The 21,131-nt window shown below is 45.3% G+C and overlaps 1 protein-coding gene across 19 annotated transcripts in view; it reads right to left on the reverse strand.

Moving 5' to 3' along the window:
• Positions 1-21,131, reverse strand: part of PTK2 (protein tyrosine kinase 2) — a 458,969-nt gene that overhangs the window by 286,328 nt on the left and 151,510 nt on the right. For all 19 annotated transcript variants that reach the window (XM_040355020.1, XM_040355019.1, XM_040355017.1 and 16 more), the window contains one exon: positions 6,501-6,727. In XM_040355020.1, coding sequence (XP_040210954.1) covers positions 6,501-6,727 — 227 coding nt within the window. The remainder of the gene's footprint in view (positions 1-6,500; positions 6,728-21,131) is intronic.

Raw genomic sequence — 21,131 nt, forward strand, 5'->3', positions numbered from 1 at the left:
GCCCGATTTGAAGTGTGAAGCGCATGCACTGGGGCCTCCATCTGAAGTGTGAAGCGCATGCACTGGGGCCTCCATCTGAGGTGTGAAGCGCATGCACTGGGGGCCCCATCTGAGGTGTGAAGCGCATGCACTAGGGCCTCCATCTGAGGTGTGAAGCGCATGCACTGGGGGCCCGATCTGAGGTGTGAAGCGCATGTACGGGGGCCCGATCTGAGGTGTGAAGCGCATGCACTGGGGCCCTCGGTCTGAGGTGTGAAGTGCATGCACTGGGGCCGGTCTGAGGTGTGAATCGCATGTACTGGGGCCGGTCTGAGGTGTAAAGCGCATGCATGGGACTAAAAACTTTTTGTGTGTGCACCAATCAAAATATATGCACTTATAAATGAACTGCAATTGGCACAATAATCTCATCAAATATTTTATACCAATGAGTTTAATTTGCTAATAACAGTAGAACTACGAGTGAAAAATTGTAAAACGTCTTAAGACTACAAACTGCTATTGTACACGGGCACTGTCTAATGTTAGTAAAAATGCCCCATAAATCTGAGCGCTGGGATAAGCAAACATTGTTTGAATCGCCATCTCATCCAGGAGGTTGCCGGGGGTTCCCTGAGCAATTTCTGCCTCTTAGATAAGTTCCTAGTGACACCAATAATCTTTATAGCTGCCTGTAAAGGGGGCCATTCTTCCCACTGACCACAAATGTAAGAAACATTCTTCCCTACGACCATCGCACTCATGTACAGGGAGTTGTAGATATAGTCATTATTAGCAGGGGTTCCCTGAGATTGGAAAATGTATTTCCAGGGTTCCTACATGTTAAAAAAAGGTTGTAAAATAGTCTAAATACAAGAAGCCTGTTTCTTACTTGAATCTTGGAGGTGTCTTGTGTATCATGCATCCTATACCTTCCCTTTCCTCTCCCCTCGTCCATTCACAAAACACCAGATCCACGAAGCAGTTACGCTGGCGTATCTATTGATACGCCGCGTAACTGCTAGGTTGCTCCGGCGTATCTTTGTTTTGTATCCACAAAACAAGATACGCCTGAAGCTGGGCTAGATCCGACTGAGGTACGTCTTAGTACGCCGTCGGATCTAAGGTGCATATTTATGCTGGCCGCTAGGTGGCGCTTCCGTCGATTTCCGCGTTGAGTATGCAAATTAGCTAGATACGCCGATTCTCAAACGTACGTACGTCCGCCCGGCGCATTTTTTTACGTCGTTTCCGTAAGGCTTTTTTCGGCATAACGTTACCCCTGCTCTATGAGGCAAAGCCAATGTTAAGTATGGACGTCGGGCCAGCGTCGAATTTTCCGTCGTGTACGTCGTTTGCGTAAAACGTTCGCGAATAGGGCTTTGCGTAGAATGACGTTCACATCGAAAGCATTGGCTTGTTGCGGGTTAATTTGGAGCATGCGCAATGGGATACCCCCACAGACGGCGCATGCGCCGTTCAGAAAAAAACGTAATTTACGTCGCGTCAAGACGTATTAACATAAAACACGCCCCCATCTCATCCATTTGAATTGCGCGCCCTTACGCCGACACAGTTGAACTACGCCGCCGTAACTTACGGCGGAAATTCTTTGTGGATACGGGAAATGCGCTGTAAGTTACGGCGGCGTAGTGTTGCTGAGATACACTACGCCGGACGTAAAGAAGCACCGAGGTACGTGGATCTGGCCCCTTGTATTCTGTGTTTACAGTATACAGGCCATTCTGTAAATGGACAAAGGAGAAGGAGGGGCAGGTTTAACAGAATCCTTCCCTGTATGAGAGCCGAGACCCCCAATTAGGAGCACTGGAAGATCAGCGCTGTGTGACCCATCCAGCATCCATGGACTATGATTTGTACAGTGATCTGGGTATAGGATAGTCCTCATTAGAGGCAACATATTTGATGTGTGGCGTTTCCAATAAACCTAAAAATTAAAAATTCCTGGGAGTTCTGCTTAATTGATGCTGAGCCCTATTCTAGCAAAGAGTCCAGTTATAAGGAAATGACTTATACAGCAGTGACCACGGATCACATGACTAAAGAAGAACTGACAACCAATCAGCTCTCACCTTCCACTTCCTAATCAACAACATAAGCAAAAAAGGACGAAGAAAAGTTGCTTTTCATTACGACCCGATTCTGAGCCTTGGGCTCCTCTGATAGAAGCCGCTCTGTGATCTGACTGGCCGCCTTTGTTCAATTATTAATGGGCCACAGTTTAAACTTCTGTATCTTCTACAGGTATAAATAAAACACCATTGTATCCAGTTTGTATGAATTAAAAAATACTGTATTACAGGCATTTTGCATAAAAAAAAAAAAAATCATCACATACATGACAGGACACACTGGAAAGGAGAAGAGCAGACTCTCAACCTTTTAAACACAAAGGAACCCTTGAAATAACTTTTAGGGAGCCCCGCTAACAATTGCTATCTTACTATACTCCTTACACTGGTGATCAGTGGGATAATGCAATTTTTTCATTGGTGTTTAATGAGATTAATGCTTCTTACATTAGGGGGGGGGGGGGGGGGGGTCAGTGGGAAGAATGCTCCTTACATTGGTGATAAGTGAGAAGAATGTCCCTTACATTGGTGATCAGTGAGAAGAATGTTCCTTACATTGGTGATCAGTGAGAAGAATGTTCCTTACACTGGTGATCAGTGGGAAGAATGTCCCTTACATTGGTGATCAGTGGGAAGAATGCTCCTTACATTGGTGATCAGTGAGAAGAATGCTCCTTACATTGGTGATCAGTGAGAAGAATGTTCCTTACACTGGTGATCAGTGGGAAGAATGTCCCTTACATTGGTGATCAGTGGGAAGAATGCTCCTTACATTGGTGATCAGTGAGAAGAATGCTCCTTACATTGGTGATCAGTGAGAAGAATGTTCCTTACATTGGTGATCAGTGGGAAGAATGTTCCTTACACTGGTGATCAGTGGGAAGAATGTTCCTTACACTGGTGATCAGTGAGAAGAATGTCCCTTACATTGGTGATCAGTGGGAAGAATGTCCCTTACATTGGTGATCAGTGGGAAGAATGTCCCTTACATTGGTGATCAGTGGGAAGAATGCTCCTTACATTGGTGATCAGTGGGAAGAATGTCCCTTACATTGGTGATCAGTGGGAAGAATGTTCCTTACATTGGTGATCAGTGAGAAGAATGCCCCTTACATTGGTGATCAGTGAGAAGAATGTTCCTTACATTGGTGATCAGTGAGAAGAATGCCCCTTACATTGGTGATCAGTGAGAAGAATGCTCCTTACATTGGTGATCAGTGAGAAGAATGTTCCTTACATTGGTGATCAGTGGGAAGAATGTCCCTTACATTGGTGATCAGTGGGAAGAAAGTTCCTTACATTGGTGATCAGTGGGAAGAATGCTCCTTACATTGGTGATCAGTGGGAAGAATGCTCCTTACATTGGTGATCAGTGGGAAGAATGTCCCTTACATTGGTGATCAGTGGGAAGAATGCTCCTTACATTGGTGATCAGTGGGAAGAATGCCCCTTACATTGGGGATCAGTGGGAAGAATGTCCCTTACATTGGGGATCAGTGGGAAGAATGTCCCTTACATTGGTGATCAGTGAGAAGAATGTTCCTTACATTGGTGATCAGTGGGAAGAATGTTCCTTACATTGGTGATCAGTGAGAAGAATGTCCCTTACATTGGTGATCAGTGAGAAGAATGTTCCTTACATTGGTGATCAGTGGGAAGAATGCCCCTTACATTGGTGATCAGTGGGAAGAATGTTCCTTACATTGGTGATCAGTGGGAATAATTCTCCTTACATTGGTGATCAGTGGGAAGAATGTTCCTTACATTGGTGATCAGTGGGAAGAATGCTCCTTACATTGGTGATCAGTGGGAAGAATGTTCCTTACATTGGTGATCAGTGGGAAGAATGTCCCTTACATTGGTGATCAGTGGGAAGAATGTCCCTTACATTGGTGATCAGTGGGAAGAATGTCCCTTACATTGGTGGTCAGTGGAAGAATGTTCCTTACATTGGTGATCAGTGGGAAGAATGTCCCTTACATTGGTGGTCAGTGGGAAGAATGTCCCTTACATTGGTGGTCAGTGGGAAGAATGTCCCTTACATTGGTGATCAGTGGGAAGAATGTTGCTTACATTGGTGATCAGTGGGAAGAATGTCCCTTACATTGGTGATCAGTGAGAAGAATGTCCCTTACATTGGTGATCAGTGGGAAGAATGTCCCTTACATTGGTGATCAATGGGAAGAATGTCGCTTACATTGGTGATCAGTGGGAAGAATGCTCCTTACATTGGTGATCAGTGAGAAGAATGTTCCTTACATTGGTGATCAGTGGGAAGAATGTTCCTTACATTGGTGATCAGTGGGAAGAATGTTCCTTACATTGGTGATCAGTGGGAAGAATGCTCGTCACATTGGTGATCAGTGGGAAGAATGCTCCTTACATTGGTGATCAGTGGGAAGAATGTTCCTTACATTGGTGATCAGTGGGAAGAATGCTCCTTACATTGGTGATCAGTGGGAAGAATGTTCCTTACATTGGTGATCAGTGGGAAGAATGTTCCTTACATTGGTGATCAGTGAGAAGAATGCTCCTTACATTGGTGATCAGTGGGAAGAATGCTCCTTACATTGGTGATCAGTGGGAAGAATGTTCCTTACATTGGTGATCAGTGGGAAGAATGTTCCTTACATTGGTGATCAGTGAGAAGAATGTTCCTTACATTGGTGATCAGTGAGAAGAATGTTCCTTACATTGGTGATCAGTGGGAAGAACGCTCCTTACATTGGGGGTCAGTGGGAATTAAAACCTAAATGATTAACATAAATGTATTTCAATTGATTTCAGGCTGTTTTCATGGACTCCAGCTTTAATACAGCATCTACCAAAAACAAATATGTCTGCTGGATGGGCTGACCCAAAGTAAATGGTATCTGCACTGTACTTAAACTTGCGCATTGCAAAATAGCCAACGCTGCACGGCACCTCTCACAGAATACTGTACAGTGCGGTAAGATCAGACAGGAATTCAGCCTAACAAGTAGAAGAGGACAGGGCAGGAATCCAGATCATCCTATTAATTGTATCAAACGCCAAGGACACTGCTGAAATAAAACCCAGACAGCACAGTCTGAAAAGTGGCACATTTCACCTAACTAAAGTAAAATGGAGTAGGTTAGAACATCTATCGGGTTATTATTATGGTCTGTGACTTCCTGTTCCGGTGACAACCGTTCCCATTATTTATTGTCCTGCTGTAATAGATTATAAATTAGCAAAAAAAAAAAAAAAAGGGGGACAAATATTTATTTTGTTCTAACCAAAAAACGTGAAGAGTTTGGGCTTTAAAATCAGTTTAGTTTTCAAAAAAATTAAAATTACTAACAGGCACAAGTGACGTTACTTCCCGTCCGTGAGATGTGTCCCTTGTGCTGCTGTGCCCTCCATTAGCTGAAATCTTTAACCTACAATGGTTTTGTACAGAGAGGCCCCAATCCTTTTCTGGGGTCCCTCAGTGGCGCTCCTGGCGGCTCCTCTTTTCGAGTGCCCCGTTGGAGAGCCGCTCTCCCTCAGGGAACCCGTGCGGGCGCAATCCTGTGTCCTGCTGCTGAGTGTCCTGTGCGGGCGCAATCCTGTGTCCTGCTTTTGACACAGACTGCAGGACTCGGTCCCGCCCCCTGGCTCACACGCCATTGGATTTGATTGACAGCAGTGGGAGCCAATGGCTGCACTGCCATCAATCTATCCAATCAGGACCCGAGACACCGGCTGGAGCTGCTGTGCTTGTCCCCATCGCTGGAAAGACCGGGTTCAAGTAAGTACCAGGGGGCGCAGTGGCATCACAGGAGGTTCTTCATCTTAAAGCAGAGTTCCACCCAAAAATGGAACTTACGCTTTTCGGAACCCTCCCCTCTCTGGTGTCACATTTGGCATCTTTCAGGGGGAGGGGGGTGCAGATCTGTGTCTAAGCCAGGTATTTGCACCCACTTCCATTCACAGACTCCCGTGGGAGTCACGCCACTTCCTGTCTCCCCCCGCTGTCTACTGGGAAACACACTGTTCCCAGGAGAGAGCAGCGACCAGTGACGGTGCACCACGCTACTCGCACATGTGCAGTAGGGAACCAGGGAGTGAAGCCGAAAAGGCCTCATCCGAGAGACGAGCAATTGCTCGTCCTCGTCTGCCGGCATCATGGGCGCACTGGACAGGTCCATTTTTTTAAAGGTCAGCAGCTGCAGTATTTGTAGCTGCTGGCTTTTAAAAAAAATAATTCAGGTGGACCTCCACTTTAATGCATAGAATGTATTAAAGGTGAAAAACCTTGAAGGTTTACAACCCCTTTAACTTGCGTAGTAGAAGCATCCTTCAAAACCTCATAAACCTATACAAATATTGTTACTAGATTTTGCTTGGATATAAAAGTATGTACTATAGAAAGATTTGTGTATTGACTAGGAGTTCTGTAGATCCAGAAGAGGCCACACTCACCCTGACGTCTGTGGCGTCCCCGTGCCGGATATTGCTGGCCCATGTCGCTGGCTCGCTGTTTGTTTCAAAGTAATGGAAGACTTTCAGCACTCGCTCGATGGCACCCGGTGAGCGTTCCATGCCGGTGCTCAGGCGGGACTTGGCGTTTGAGCTGGGTGCATGATTCAAGTTGGGATCCAGGTAAGCCGCAGCCATAGTCTTGTTCGATGCTAGGTGTCTATCATATTCTGCAAGGGAAGACAAACGATCGTTAGGGGGAAACCAATGAATAATCACTATAACACAAGCAAAGCAAAGAATTGGCCAACACTTTGAAGTAACTTAGTCAAATTTTCTGTGAATAGTTAACAGTTTGGCTATATGAATTTATTTTCTTGATGTGCTTCTCTGTGTTCCTTCCACAAAGTATCACTCAGTCCGTGTCCCTGCACTTCTCTCCATCCCATTCCTCATTTCATTGCCTGGTCTGCCAACATGCAACTTGGTCCTCACTTCTGCAATGGCCCCTAGGCTCCTATTTTGAGATCGTCCCAACCCACCTTGATTTCGGTCTCTATTAAACCTACTTGGTACTAATACACAAGGAAACTAAAGGATGTTAGTTATACATCTGCAAAGTTCTTCTTGAAGGAATACCATCCCTGAACATGAGAATCAATGTCACTTTCAGATTACACCTTCACCTCGAACAAAAAACAGAATGGCGTACAACCGAGACACGATCATCTCAGTGTTCTAATCAGTGGAGGCCACTCCATTAGGGGCGCACGTGCACACCCCCCTAATCCATGCGCCAAGCCCCTAATCTATATGCAGGGCGACAAGTGCATGGATTTCAATGGAGTTTTTTTTTGTTTGTTTTAAGCACACGATTAGAGCCCGAGGCTCTTATCGGCCTAAAAAAACAGGATGGGCTTGGGGCACAGAGCCCTGCGCCCACCCAGTTGTGAAACATTAGTAAATGAAAACACACTTAATGTCTTCCTGCTTCTCCTCCCGGCCATTCAGAAAGCGCGTCCCGAGACAAGATTGGCCAGGGAGTCTTAGGACTCCCAGCCAATCGGGTCTCAAGACCAACTTCCTGTTAGGCCAAGAGAAGAAGCAACAGCCCCGCAGCGAGCAGGAGCAGCATCGGCCATTCTAAATCTCCGCCTTCACGGCTCCATGGAGCTTGCGCCGTTTCTGGGAATCAGGTGGATTCCCAATCCCTCTGAGAGGAGTCAGAGATGCTGCATGTCTGCAGATGTCATTGGTGATTGAGCGGCAAGACGCTCATCAGGAGAAAGCTAGGTTTGAGCTTATCCCTAGGAAACTGTTTGTTCAGAGGAACAGAACTTAGGCCTAGGCTAAAGGCCTGAAACAGCCGGATGGCAAGTATGGGAGCCAGGAGGCTAAACTGTTGAGTATGCAAGATGTATTTGTGAACTTTTGTGCTTTTAAATAAAAGTGGGCTACCAGGCCCTTAAAAACTCAGTCTGGACTGGCGTACTCACTTGAAAATGCACCTACCGCTGGAGTCTTATTCCCCCAATCTTACAATATATAGACAGATAGAGAGAGAAATGGACAGTGCCAGTAGAGCAGTGGACGATGTCAGTAGGGCAGAGATTGGGGTCAGTCGTTTATTTTAATAGTTTTCCTATTTTTGCTCTTTTACAATTTTATAGGAGCCCCATTGGGGGGGTTTTGGTGAAATATCAGGGTTCTAAACAGACCCCTGATGTCTCACTTTTGATAAAGAAAAAGGGAGTGAGGACAGAGATTCCCCAGTCTCTTTCTCTGCAGCCAAGCAGCAGGAGGAATCTGGACAGCACAGCGCGATTAGGGTGTGCCCAGGCACACCCTGATGCGCACGCCTATGGCTGTCGTGCAGGGATATGCAATTAGCAAGCCTCCAGCTGTTGCAGATCTACAAGTCCCATGAGGCATAGCAAGACTCCGACAGCCCAAATCATGACACCCAGAGGCAGAAGCATGATGGGACTTGTAGTTTTGCTGGAGCTCCACTAGTTGCATATCCCTGCGATAGTACGGTCAGCTAATCAAAACGAGAAAAAAAAAAATATGAAAAATTAAAAAATAAGGTTTTGCGTTTAATTATGCTTTAACTGCATATCACAGCAGCACACATTATTTTTCAGGTCCTTCAGGTGGAGCAGAATGTTCCAGTACATTGTCCTACTGCTGAACGAAAGGGTAGCTGGACTAGACTAAAGCATATGGATACCCTTTCCCCTAGATCTACACAAAGCCATATACCAGAAACATTCTGTAAACACTCTGGCTACATTAGAGATCAGACAACCATAGACAGCCCAGCCCAGGGCAGCAATACTTCCTCTATAGGAAAAAAAAGGTAAGAAAGCGAGGATTAATATCTAATCTGGGGTCTAAATCCTACCACCATCTGGAGGTCCTCCGCTCATTACAGCTGGCAGCACGCCTCCCACACACAGTATGGAAAAGCTAGCGTTACAAACAATAGAAAATTAAACACGTTGTATATAAATCAAATTAATTATTATAAAGTAGTAATAATGTTTCTAAACCCTTCTGGACGCACATCAATGACACGAAGGGGGAACAGCAGCTGCCAAACCTGCGGACACATCACACAGAACAATGCGTTCACTTTACACCTGTCATGTGTCGTGCTGCTCTCTATTTAACACTCCATTTAGGTGATAAAAACAAAGTGAATCTGTCATGTACAAGGCAAGATTACAGTGTTGTGGAACAGATTCAGACAAAGTAGAGAGGGGATTTGAATTTTTGGATTTATGCTGCTATTGCCGAGTTATCCGTTTCCATGACTTCTATTTAAAGTGGACCTGTCAAAAAGAGAATTATGGGGGCTGCCACTGCTGAGGTCTCCTAATGTTGCCGTATATTCCTCCTGATGGTTCACCTTTAATGCTTTCCCATTCACCAATCGAAAAAATAGAAAAAAAAAAATAAGAAATTCAACACCTTTTTGACACTCGGCACCATGTTGTGGACTCAACAGGATTGAAGCCAGATACAGACAGACCGCTTTTTTAGAAGGTGGGCAGAAATATATCACTCATAAAAGTTGTGCATTAATGGCACAGATGGGCACTGATGGGTGCCAATGAGGCGGCACTGAAGGGCACAATAGGTGGCACCAGGGCTGCTGTTAGAAATCACGGGGCCCCGTACAGGCTACCTGGCAGGGTCAACCGCCCCCCCCCCCAATATATCAAAATAATATTTTCACAAAAAAATACACCAAGATCACCTTTAGAATTGGCCCTTTTTAAAAAAAAAATTTACATTCTTTAAAAAAAAAAAAAATGCTAATAATTTTTTTATTTTAATTTTATGGGACCGGGGGGCTGCACCACAATGACAGGAGGGCACAGGGAAGTTCAGAAGCAGGCAAAACAGGGAAGGGGATCGGTGCCAGGGAAGCAATTACAGGAATGATGCCCTGTGTCTCTCCCTGCAGCAGCTGAAAGCCAGCAGGAGGGAGAGAAACTGGCTTTTAGCTGCTGCACAGGGCATCCTTTTGTAATTGCCCCTCTGTCCGACCACACCAATTCCCTCTGCTGTTCAGGCCCCACTGTCTGTCTGGGCCCCCTACAGTAGGACTGGTGGTCCCCCCCTGCCCTGGGTGGCACCACTGATGAGGCACAGATTGGCAGCATTGATGGGCACTGTTGAGACTGCACTGATAATTAGTGCCTTGAATATCAGTGTACATGTCCTTTTTAGAGAAGCTGGTTATCAGCTGTCAGCATGCGGAAAGGCCTTTCCGATAACCAGCTTGAACACAGCTGATCTTGACGTAAAGGGCCACCGATTGGCTCTTGTTTTTTTTTTTACTTTATTAATACAAAGCACAGATTACATGACAGTCACCGATTGGCTCTTTACATCTGTGATCAGCAGTGTCCTCCGGATATTGTGATCACAGAGTGTGCCGCATATGACAGCCTCCCAGAATTAGCCGGCCATGCTGTAGCCGTCAATTGGTCTATAGTGCGGTCAAGAAGTGGTTAGAGCACAACAAAAAAACAAAATACAATATATTGGAGCTTTGCAATCACTGGATTCGGCGGCTGCATTATTTTTAATTTTCTTAGGGCCTGTTCACACCGGAACGCGGTATGGGAGGCACCGCATTTCAACTGCACTGCCCTTGCGATCTTCAGCAGGTGTCAGTGCAACGTTAAGGACACCCCAAACACGGGTCACAAACGCAGTGCGTTTGCCAGCACCGGGTTGCATGGTACAGTAGTTTCATGCGATTAGGTTGCAGTGAGCTTCCAAATGTAGTTCATGCTCTTCTTTTGGTGCAGTGTAGTGCGATATCAGACCATTCTAAATGAAATCACACAGCACAGAACTACACGTGAATCGCACTTTAAGGGTCCATTCACACTAATGTGTTTGCATGCTATGTTATGGTCTTGCTATAGGTGTGCGCAGTCTATTGCATTAGGGTGTGCATCCCAAAGCTCACACACACTACTGATCACTGACGATGTTTATTCAGAAAGGGAAGGGGGCTGGTCAATTACATATTTACCATACCCTTCCTCAAGTCATCCTAAAACTTCCTTGCAACAACAACTGGCGGGAGAAGAGGGAAGCTGGTAGCGCTGCAGGGAGAAGAGGGGAGCCAGGGCAGTAGGGGGGAAGCTGTGCTGTAAAGGGCGATCAGGGTGTGCTTGGGCACACGCCTATGGGTCTTGCAGTAGAAATGTATTTAGAATGGCACGACAACCCACCTGCGTTGTGATGCACTTAATGTAAATAAAAAGGAAAAAAAAAAAATCAGTTTTAAGTGTGTTTAGGTGCCAATACCTTAAAGGTGAACTAAAGTCAGCACCATGATGGGTGACCATTTGCCTGGATGTGCAAAACATACAAGGACTCTTGCTGGACTGAAGGTGAATATTGCAGCAAAGCAATATCACCAGAGCGTTTTTTTTTAAGGATGTTCCAAACAGTTGATTTGGCCACACCTAATGTTTTTGCTGTCTCTCTGATGGGTTTATTTTGTTTTTCCAGCCTAATGATGGCTTGCTTCACCGACAGTGACAGCTCTTTGGATCTCATATTGCGTTGACAGCAACAGATTCCAAGTGCAAATAGCACACTTGAAATGAACTCTGGACCCTTTATCTGCTCCTTGTAAATGGGATAATGAGGGAATAACACACACCTGGTCATGGAACAGCTGAGCAGCCAATCGTCCCATTACTTTTGGTTCCTTAACTACTTAAGGGCCGCCTAACGACGATATACGTCGGCAGAATGGCACCGCTGGGCACAATCACGTACCTGTATGTGATTGTATAAAGCCCAGTGGTGGGTCGCGGGCGCGCTCCGAAGCTCCGTGACCGCTGCCGCGATCGGTCCCCGGAGCTGAAGAACGGGGAGAGCTGTGTGTAAACACAGCTTCCCCGTTCTTCACTGTGGCGCCGTCATCGATCGTGTGTTCCCTTATATAGGGAATCACAATCGATGACGTCACACCTACAGCCACACCCCCCTACAGTTGTAAACACACTTCAGGTCACACATAACACCATCAGCGCCCCCTGTGGTTAACTCCCAAACTGCAATTGTCATTTTTACAACAAACAATGCATTTTAAAAATGTAAATGGTCCCAAAAATGTGTCAAAATTGTCCGAAGCGTCCGCCATAATGTCGCAGTCATGAAAAAAAACGCTGATTGCCGCCATTAGTAGTAAAAAAAAAAAAATATTAATAAAAATGCAATAAAACTATCCCCTTTTTTGTAAACGCTATAAATTTTGCGCAAACCAATCGATAAATGCTTATTGCGATTTTTTTTTAACCAAAAATAGGTAGAAGAATACGTATCGGCCTAAACTGAGAAAAAAAATTTATATGTTTTTGGGGGATAGTTATTATAGCAAAAAGTAAAAAATATTGTATTTTTTTTCAAAATTGTCGCTCTATTTTTGTTTATAGCGCAAAAAATAAATACCGCAGAGGTGATCAAATACCACCGAAAGAAAGCTCTATTTGTGGGAAAAAAAGGACGCCAATTTTGTTTGGGAGCCACGTCGCACGACCGCGCAATTGTCAGTTAAAGCGACGCTGTCCCGAATCGCAAAAAGGGGCCTGATCCTTTACCTGCATTTTGGTCCGGGTCTTAAGTGGTTAAAAAGTGGGAGGCACATATACAAACTGTTTTAATTCCTACACCGTTCACCTGATTTGGATGGAAATGCCCTCAAATTAAAGCTGAAAGTCTGCATTTCAAATCTATTGTGGTGGTGTATAGATTCAAAAAGATTAGAATTGTGTCGATGTCCCAATATTTATGGACCTGACTATCTTTTTAATGGGCTATTCATTTCCTGGCTGGACTTCCGTTTTAATATTTTATTCTACAGGACAACATCCATGTAACGAGATTGGTCCTTGCTTGGGCAGACCCCAGTCTTGGCCATATTTAGCTTTGGCAGGACAAAGAAGCAACTTTATTCACCTGCCCACCATCCGCTAACCACACAACCTTCAGTGGGATAAAAACCGGGGACCACCCAAGTCCCACTTCCATACCTGCAGACCAGAACCAGAGTTGCAGCATTATTGCTCTATTGCGACTCTGCTATAGTTCAGTCAGCTTTGTCTGTGGTACAGTAATGAATTCTGACTGATTAAAACAATTAGGCACCTTCCACTGGGAAAGGCAGGAATATTTCCTTTGGAAGAAAGAAAGACTTCATTATCCTTGCACAATGATTACCTCTTCTGGGGCCTGGCCTACTTCTCCATGAAGATATACAGCTTACTGCACACCGGAAGCAGAAGAATTGTTACAACATTCATAAAGTGCGGTTATTCTATAAAACCTGGATAGTCTACCGACGCAATTTTACTGATTCTAAGCGAAAAATGGCAATTTAAAAAATTATTTCTAATGCGTGTGGCCAGAAAAAGGACAACCATACGTGTAGAAAAAGAAATTCCGACATGATCGAGTGATAACTGGCCTGTTGCCAGTTTAATGTGATATTAGTTGCACACAATTAAAAATAATAAAAAATTAGGCCTGAAGATTTAAAACCCCCAAATATTAAATTTTCTGTAAGTAGACACCCTGGAGAATAAAATGGTGTTCGTTCCAATCTTAAATGTCACATGATCATTGCACAATGGTTTATCAAGTGCACATTTTCAGAAAAAAAACACACACATAAAAGGTTTTTTTTTAGAGCACACAAACAATGTTACTTAATTTAAAGAAAGCAAAAAATACATTTCTATTAGATCCGACCGGCGTAAGTTTCTCACGCCGTCGGATCGTAACTGCATATTTACGCTGGCCGCTAGGGGCGTGTACGCCGATTTACGCCTAGAAATATGTAAATCAGCTATATACGCAAATTCACAAACGTACGCCCGACGCAGTACAGATACGCCGTTTACGTTAGGCTTTTCCCGGCGTAAAGTTACCCCTGCTATATGGTGGTGTACACGCGGCGTACCAATGTTAAGTATGGACGTCGTTCCCGTGTCAAATTTTTAATATTTTACGTTGTTTGCGTAAGTCGTCCGTGAATGGGGCTGGATGTAATTTACGTTCACGTCAAAACCAATACGTCCTTGTGGCGTATTTGGAGCAATGCACACTGGGATATGTCCACTGACGGCGCATGCGCCGTTCGTGAAAAACGTCAATCACGTTGGGTCATGGTTATTTTACATAACACACGCCCCCCTGTTCCACATTTGAATTAGGCGGGCTTACGCCGGCCTATTTACGCTACGCCGCGCGCAACTTACAGGGCAAGTGCTTTGAGAATACAGCACTTGCCCATCTAAGTTGCAGAGGCGTAGCGTAAATAGGATACGCTACGCCGGAACAAAGATACACCGATCTACGAGAATGTGGCCCCATAACTTTATTTATATCATACTGGGGACAAAAAGTCCTTATGTGACAAAGTCTTTGCGACAGATTCTCCTTAAACATTAGGGGTCTTTTAAACCCCTGATGTCTCACCTGTCTTCACTGAATCTAATTGAACCCAGATAGCACTAGTCCTGTGATCGCTGTAAAGGTCCCTTTCACAGGGGGGCGGATCCGTTTTGTACAGACACCGCTTGCTCAGCGGGGATCGCTACGCTGATCCCTGCTTAGCAGGAGGAGGACAGTTTCATCTCCGCTCACTGTGCTGTGTGTATATGTAGTAAAGTAGGGTTGTTAAAATTAAACTGTCGGACCTAAGGGGTTAATCCTCTGCAAAGTGTAAATACCCTGTCTGATCCTCCCCTCCTTTCACAGTCCCCAATCCACCGGCTGATAGTACAGAGCCTTGGGGGCACTCTGCACATGCTCAGTTTGGGGTGTATGGCTGGAGAGGTTTTTTTTTTTTTTGGGGGGGGGGGGGGGGGGAGCATGTGATAAGCACAGGGACAATTAGCACTGTTCAGATGGTCAGGGGTCATGCAGCTTCATAGGATGGTCAGAGGAGAATGATGGAGGATCAGGGGTCATGCAGCTTTCATTGGACGGTCAGAGGAGAATGATAGAGGGTCAGGGGTCATGCAGCTTCATAGGATGGTCAGAGGAGAATGATAGAGGGCCAGGGGTCATGCAGCTTCATAGGACGGTCAGAGGAGAATGATAGAGGGCCAGGGGTCATGCAGCTTCATAGGATGGTCAGAGGAGAATGATAGAGGGCCAGGGGTCATGCAGCTTCATAGGACGGTCAGAGGAGAATGATAGAGGGCCAGGGGTCATGCAGCTTCATAGGATGGTCAGAGGAGAATGACAGAAGTCATTACACTCCTATATACTGCTGATGGGGAAAATGTCTTTAGCAGTTTATATTTACTAAAATAATTGCATTTCCATGTACTGGGTACTGTGGGAGACCAGATATAGTGAATGCAGGCTCCTAGGTTAAGTAAACCTTTAATGTCCACTGTAATGACTGTAAAACTTAAACTGTCTTTTTTATGTGCTTGGGGTAGCCATTTAATACGAGAAAGTTTTTGTATAGTTCACCATAAATCAGTGGCTCACGACCACTCCCATTCCGGACTTGTGTTTTAGATTAGCAGGAATGATAATAGGTTGCAGTGTCAATGAGAGAAGCACAGAAAAATCTCAGGGCCTTATTACGTCACCTGAAATCTGCACGAGCGCTCTACGACCTTGCAACACTCCGAGTAATGAAAGCAATGCGAATACAATGAGTCATCCTATGTAAAAGTGAGGAACGGGGCAGATACAGGAAGAGACCCGGTGACCCGAGGTCACAACATGCTGTGTCATTGTGCACCCATGACGTTCCAATGTGACCAAGAGCCGAAAACCTTCCTCGGCACTATCCTCATCCATGAGTGTTATGTGCAGAACGGCAGCATCTGCTATCATTGTAGGCGATGGCTGCATGTTGCTACAAGAGCAAACACGGTGCAGCTTTGCCCGACAGGCAGCATCACCAGATGTCGAAAACAAAAAGACAGGTTAAAAACTAGGCGAGAAAAGTCAAGTCCTCTTTAAAAAAAGCAAGCAAAAGGGAAACCAATATAGACTGAAAATCTTCCAGTAAAAGAAGATCTGAATTTCTTCCCATCCATGTGCATAGGAGTAATGATTCATTGCTGGTAAAAGTGCCAGTCCACGGGGGCAGCATTGTCCTTCACTGACTAAAATATGCGGCAATGAAAAAATGGCCCATCTTAAGAAAATGGGGGTTATTAAAGGAGTTGTAAAGGAAAAAAATGTTTTGCCTAAAATGAATGTCTGCAAGGTAGACAGACAGAATAGTGTAATGATTCTGGTAAAAAAACGAGTAAATACCTATTAAATTCCTTCATCTATATCACCTTTGGCATTCTAGTTTCTGTTCTCTCATTCACTTCCTGGTTTGCATCGCTCGTTCATGCAAGAACTACATTTTCCAGTATGCATTGCGGCACGCCCAGTAATTCACACCCCCTTGAGGTCTCTAACACGTAGAGAGCGTCCTGCCGCACAGATGTAGTTCCTAGGAGGGGGTGAGCACGTTACTGACCACCGTAGTAAAGCCTCCCTTCACGGTGGTCAGTAAAATCAGACAAGCAGGAAGTGAACAGAACAGAGAAGAAATAGAGCAACTTCTGAGCAAAAATGAACAATGAGGAAGTGAAAAGAGGAATGTCTGCAGGTAAAGGATGCTTATTATGAAAAAAAAAAAATTCCTTTACAACCCCTTTAAGTACAAGATGGCTTCCTCTGGTTTAACCCTTGTACCGCCACCACGCAACTACCAAGTTGGCGGCAAGTAAACAAACTCACATGCGCAATAGCAGCCGTGAATGTTTACTGTGGGCTCTCAAGACTCAATGCGCCCACCACACATTCACAAACTACTATATATATCTACACACACAATTATATATATATATATATATATATATATATATATATATATATATATATATATATATACACACACACACACACACACACACACACACACACACACACACATATACATACATAGATGCATACATACATATATATATATATATATACATACACACACACACGTGTGTACTATGTGTACTATGATGGCCATCATTTTAGTCTCCAGGGTCTCTTCTTTTAGGAAATATATATTGTTTTGAGGGTTATAAGTAATCTTCAGGTGTAAAATTCAATTTTCAACATTGGTGCATAAAAAAAAAAAAAAGTCTTGTTTTTATCAGCAAAAGCCGTCAGGTTTCAGTCAGCAAAGCGCAGATGAAACATGAAATCCTTATTAGCACCCCTGGGCACCAGATCCCAGATTCCCCCAAAAAATAGGAGATATACAGACACCGGGTCTAAACTAAACATCTGTTGGATCTGTTCTGCAACATATTGAAAATGTTTATGAATATTAAAAAAGAAAAAGAAATGAGGCGAATGAAGCACGGTTCATACATTAGCATTGATGTGCAGTGCGCCTTAAAAGCACATCAACATACGCTGCATTGGGCAGTCCATTTAAAAACTGAATGGGCTGTCACACAGCTCAACAGTCCAGAAATCAGACCTGAACCTTATTTGACAGTCGGCACACCTCTATCGGCAAGGTACGTTGGGGTGCCATTCACAATGAATGGCACCGCATTGGTAGCATGCGGCGCCGACCATTTCAGTTCAATGCAACAGTGTGATGGGGGCCTTTAGAAGCTAGAGATCCAGAAATATATATACCTCTATACTTGGGCTGTAGAAAAACAAAAAAGTACTGCTCTAATTCTACTATACTGATATCAGCCAACATGACATGTAATGAACTGGTGCAGGTCGTACCTTGTCAGGCTACAATGTGCTACAGAAAATTGGCGAGCGGTCGCACTTAGGTTGCTGACTCGCTGTGACCAAAACTGAACCAGGTAGTCCAGGATGGCTTCAGCTCCGCTCTCCATTCCGAAGGAGAGATACCGCCAACACGTTTGTGACCCTCGTGGTCTTAATCGTTGAGGCCCACTAGAGGGTGAAATGCATCCGAGCATGGGTGTAGCATAAGGGGTTGCAGGGGTCACAATCGCAACCCCGCCCCTAGCTCCAGGGGGCCTCTGCAGCCTCCCCGTCATATCATATCCTCCACAAAGTCCAGCTCCCTCCTGCCCTAGGGCCCCACAGCCATGGTTTATCAATGGGCTTCCACGTTGCCTTCCACAGTCCACACCGCTCTGTTCTCATCGACTGGGGAGAAGCTGTGAGCCGATTCAGAGTTAAGAGGAGGAGAGTACCACCCTGTAACCATGATGGGATCGATGTTACTGGTGAGGTAAGACACCGCTCAGTGTCTCCTAGTCACCAGCTGGGATTCTTCCCCCACCCTGAGATGTCCGCTTACCCCACTTCCCTGACAAATGGGCAAAAGATACACCTCCGGGAAGTGACCTTCCCCCAACATCTGCCAACAAACACTGACAAAGAAATCTAAAGAAATTGCTAAAACAAAACCCTCAACACCTCCTGAGGGGCTACAGGCTCCAGATGTCATGTCACAAGGCTTTCCCCCCAGATCTAAGTTGCACCCCCCCAAGCCCCCTGACCACCCCCTCTACCCTGAATGCTATGCCCGGCTGCTAAGCTACTTTCCCATTACAGCACTCTATACTGCTCCCTCCTCCACAGAGTTGAAATCACATTCCTTTACAATACAGCCAGTTAGCCACGATCTGCACAGGGTGCATCTGCCTACTGCAACTACACTACCCTTCCAACCAGCGGTCAGACCGACAACATAAAAGCCAGATACACCCTGCGAAGGCCGACTGTGTGTAAAGGAATGTGATTCCAGCCTTGTGTAGTGTGTGTGGGGGGGGGGGGGGACGAGGAAAGGGAGAAGCTCTATACAGTGCTGGGATGGGAAAGGAGCTCTGCCAAGTGACCTCCTGCTAGGGGTCCCTGTCCTCCGATTCTCCAGTGGTGATCCCTATCCTCTGATGTAAAGAGGAACTCTGGAAACTCAAAACTCTTAAGCCACTTTGAGTATCTTGGTGTGCAGTGGGTGCATCTGCACGCACGGTGGAAGTGGTGGGGCCCCATGTCAACTTTTGCATCGGGGCCCACAAGCTTCAAGCTACACCTCTGCATCTGAGGGACCTCTCCTGCGGGTGTAGAGTAGGGATGAAGCCTTCCTAGACTATCTGGTTTAGTTTTGGTCGCAGCAGTTTGGTGTACAATACATAGGTGGAATCAGTTAATTTCCATCTAAATCAAAAGACAAAAAAAAGTTCAACTGCACATCCACCACTTAAAGCGGTGGTTCACCCTCCATAACTTTTTAGCATAAAATTCGGCATTGGAAGCGCGAGCTACAGTATGCCTGTCTTTATTTTTTTATCCCCGTAGGGAATGGGCATTCCTATGGAGAGGGAAGGTGATTGACTCTGGCACGTCACGCTCCCCGAAGACAGCCGGAACAGGTCTCGGCGCTTCTATGCGCAGGCGCCGTGAAGCGCCAAGTCCTATTTCGGCTATTTCCGGAGAAGCGTGACGTGCCAGAGCCGGCCGTCAATCACCTTCTCTCTCCATAGAAACGCCCATTCCCCGCTGGGAGTCGTAATCTTGTCTCTACGAGTGCACAGTGAGTACGGGGATAAAAAAATAAAGACAGGCATACTGTAGCTCGCGCTACTATGCCAAATTTTATGCTAGAGGGAAAAAAAAAAAAACATTTTATTAATAGGGTGAACCCCCGCTTTAAAAATGTTTTTTTAATTCCAAATACAAGAAAGATGAATGTACTAGGTAGCTTCCGGCAGGCATGTCAATTAGGGGTAGCACAATGGGGTAGCAGCACCAATGGGAAGAACCCAACTGTGCAAAAGCTGTGGTCAGCGGTAGTTGACTTTGGTGAACGCCCAAAGTTTAAAGGGATTATCAAAGTGAATATAGATCTTTCTGGTGATAATTGGATGTTTGAGTCCTTTCAAGTTTTCATTCCTTTGATCCAAGACCTGATGAAGGGGGGGAGAGTTGTTCCCTCGTTAATGCGCTGGCTGTCTTTAATAGTTTACATTTCTCAAAATGTGATCTTTTTGGACTCTTGTCTGATGTTTCTGGATAGGTTTATATTTTGATTTACTTTCTGGTACTCGTTATGGGAGCTGCCTCACCAAGCCCCTGAATAGGAATGAAGGGCAGCACAGTGGCTTAGTGGTTAATACGTCAGTCCTGTAGCACTGGAGTTCTCAATTCAAATCCCCGCCAGGCAACTTGCATGGAGTTTGTTTGTTCTCCCTGTACTTGTGTGTGTTTTCCTCCGGGTACTCCGGTTTCCTCTCACACTCTAAAAGACATGCTGGTCGGTTAATTGGCTCCTGTCTAAATATCTTTATAAAAATAAAACTAAGACATAGAATTAAGAATTAAGGCTAATTGTTTTTACCTTTACAACCCCTTTAACAAATTTGCGATCCTAACGAATGACCCGAAAAATAAAATGAAAAATAAAACAATGAAACAAACAAAAACACATTTTTTAGCAGTGCACGTCTACAGAGCAATGGCACCCATAACAACCAATAGTGACAGCAGCACATGTTCTTAAAGCAGAGGTCCACACAAAAAGTGAACCTCCGCTTTTCGGAATCCCCCCCCCCCCCTCTGGTGTCACATTTGGCACCTTTCAGGGGGAGGGGGTGCAGATACCTGTATAATACAAGTATTTGCACCCACTTCTGGGCATAGATAGCTGCAGAATCTGCGGGTATCTACGCCACTTCCCCCCGCTGTGTTCTGGGAAACGCACAGTTCCCAGAACACAGCGGGGACCGGAGAAAGACGCGCAGCGCGACTCGTGCATGCACAGTAGGGAACTGGGCAGTGAAGCCGCAATGCTTCACTTCCTGATTCCCTAACCGAGGATGGCAGCAGGGGCAGTCTTCTGCTGCCAACATCGTGGGCCCCCTGGACAGGTAAGACCCGGTTCACACTGGGGCGACTCGTCAGGGGACGCAGCCGCCTGACAAGTCGTGTCCCATTCTAGTGAATAGAACCGTTCTAATCGGAGCGACGCAAGTCGCTCCGACTTAGAAAAAGGTTCTTGTGCGACTTCGGGGGCGACCTGCATTGACTTCTATACAGAAGTAATTTTGCAAGTCGCCTTAGATGTCGTCTTCA

The sequence above is a fragment of the Rana temporaria genome, chromosome 5, assembly GCF_905171775.1.
Source record: "Rana temporaria chromosome 5, aRanTem1.1, whole genome shotgun sequence".
Taxonomy (NCBI): Eukaryota; Metazoa; Chordata; class Amphibia; order Anura; family Ranidae; genus Rana; species Rana temporaria.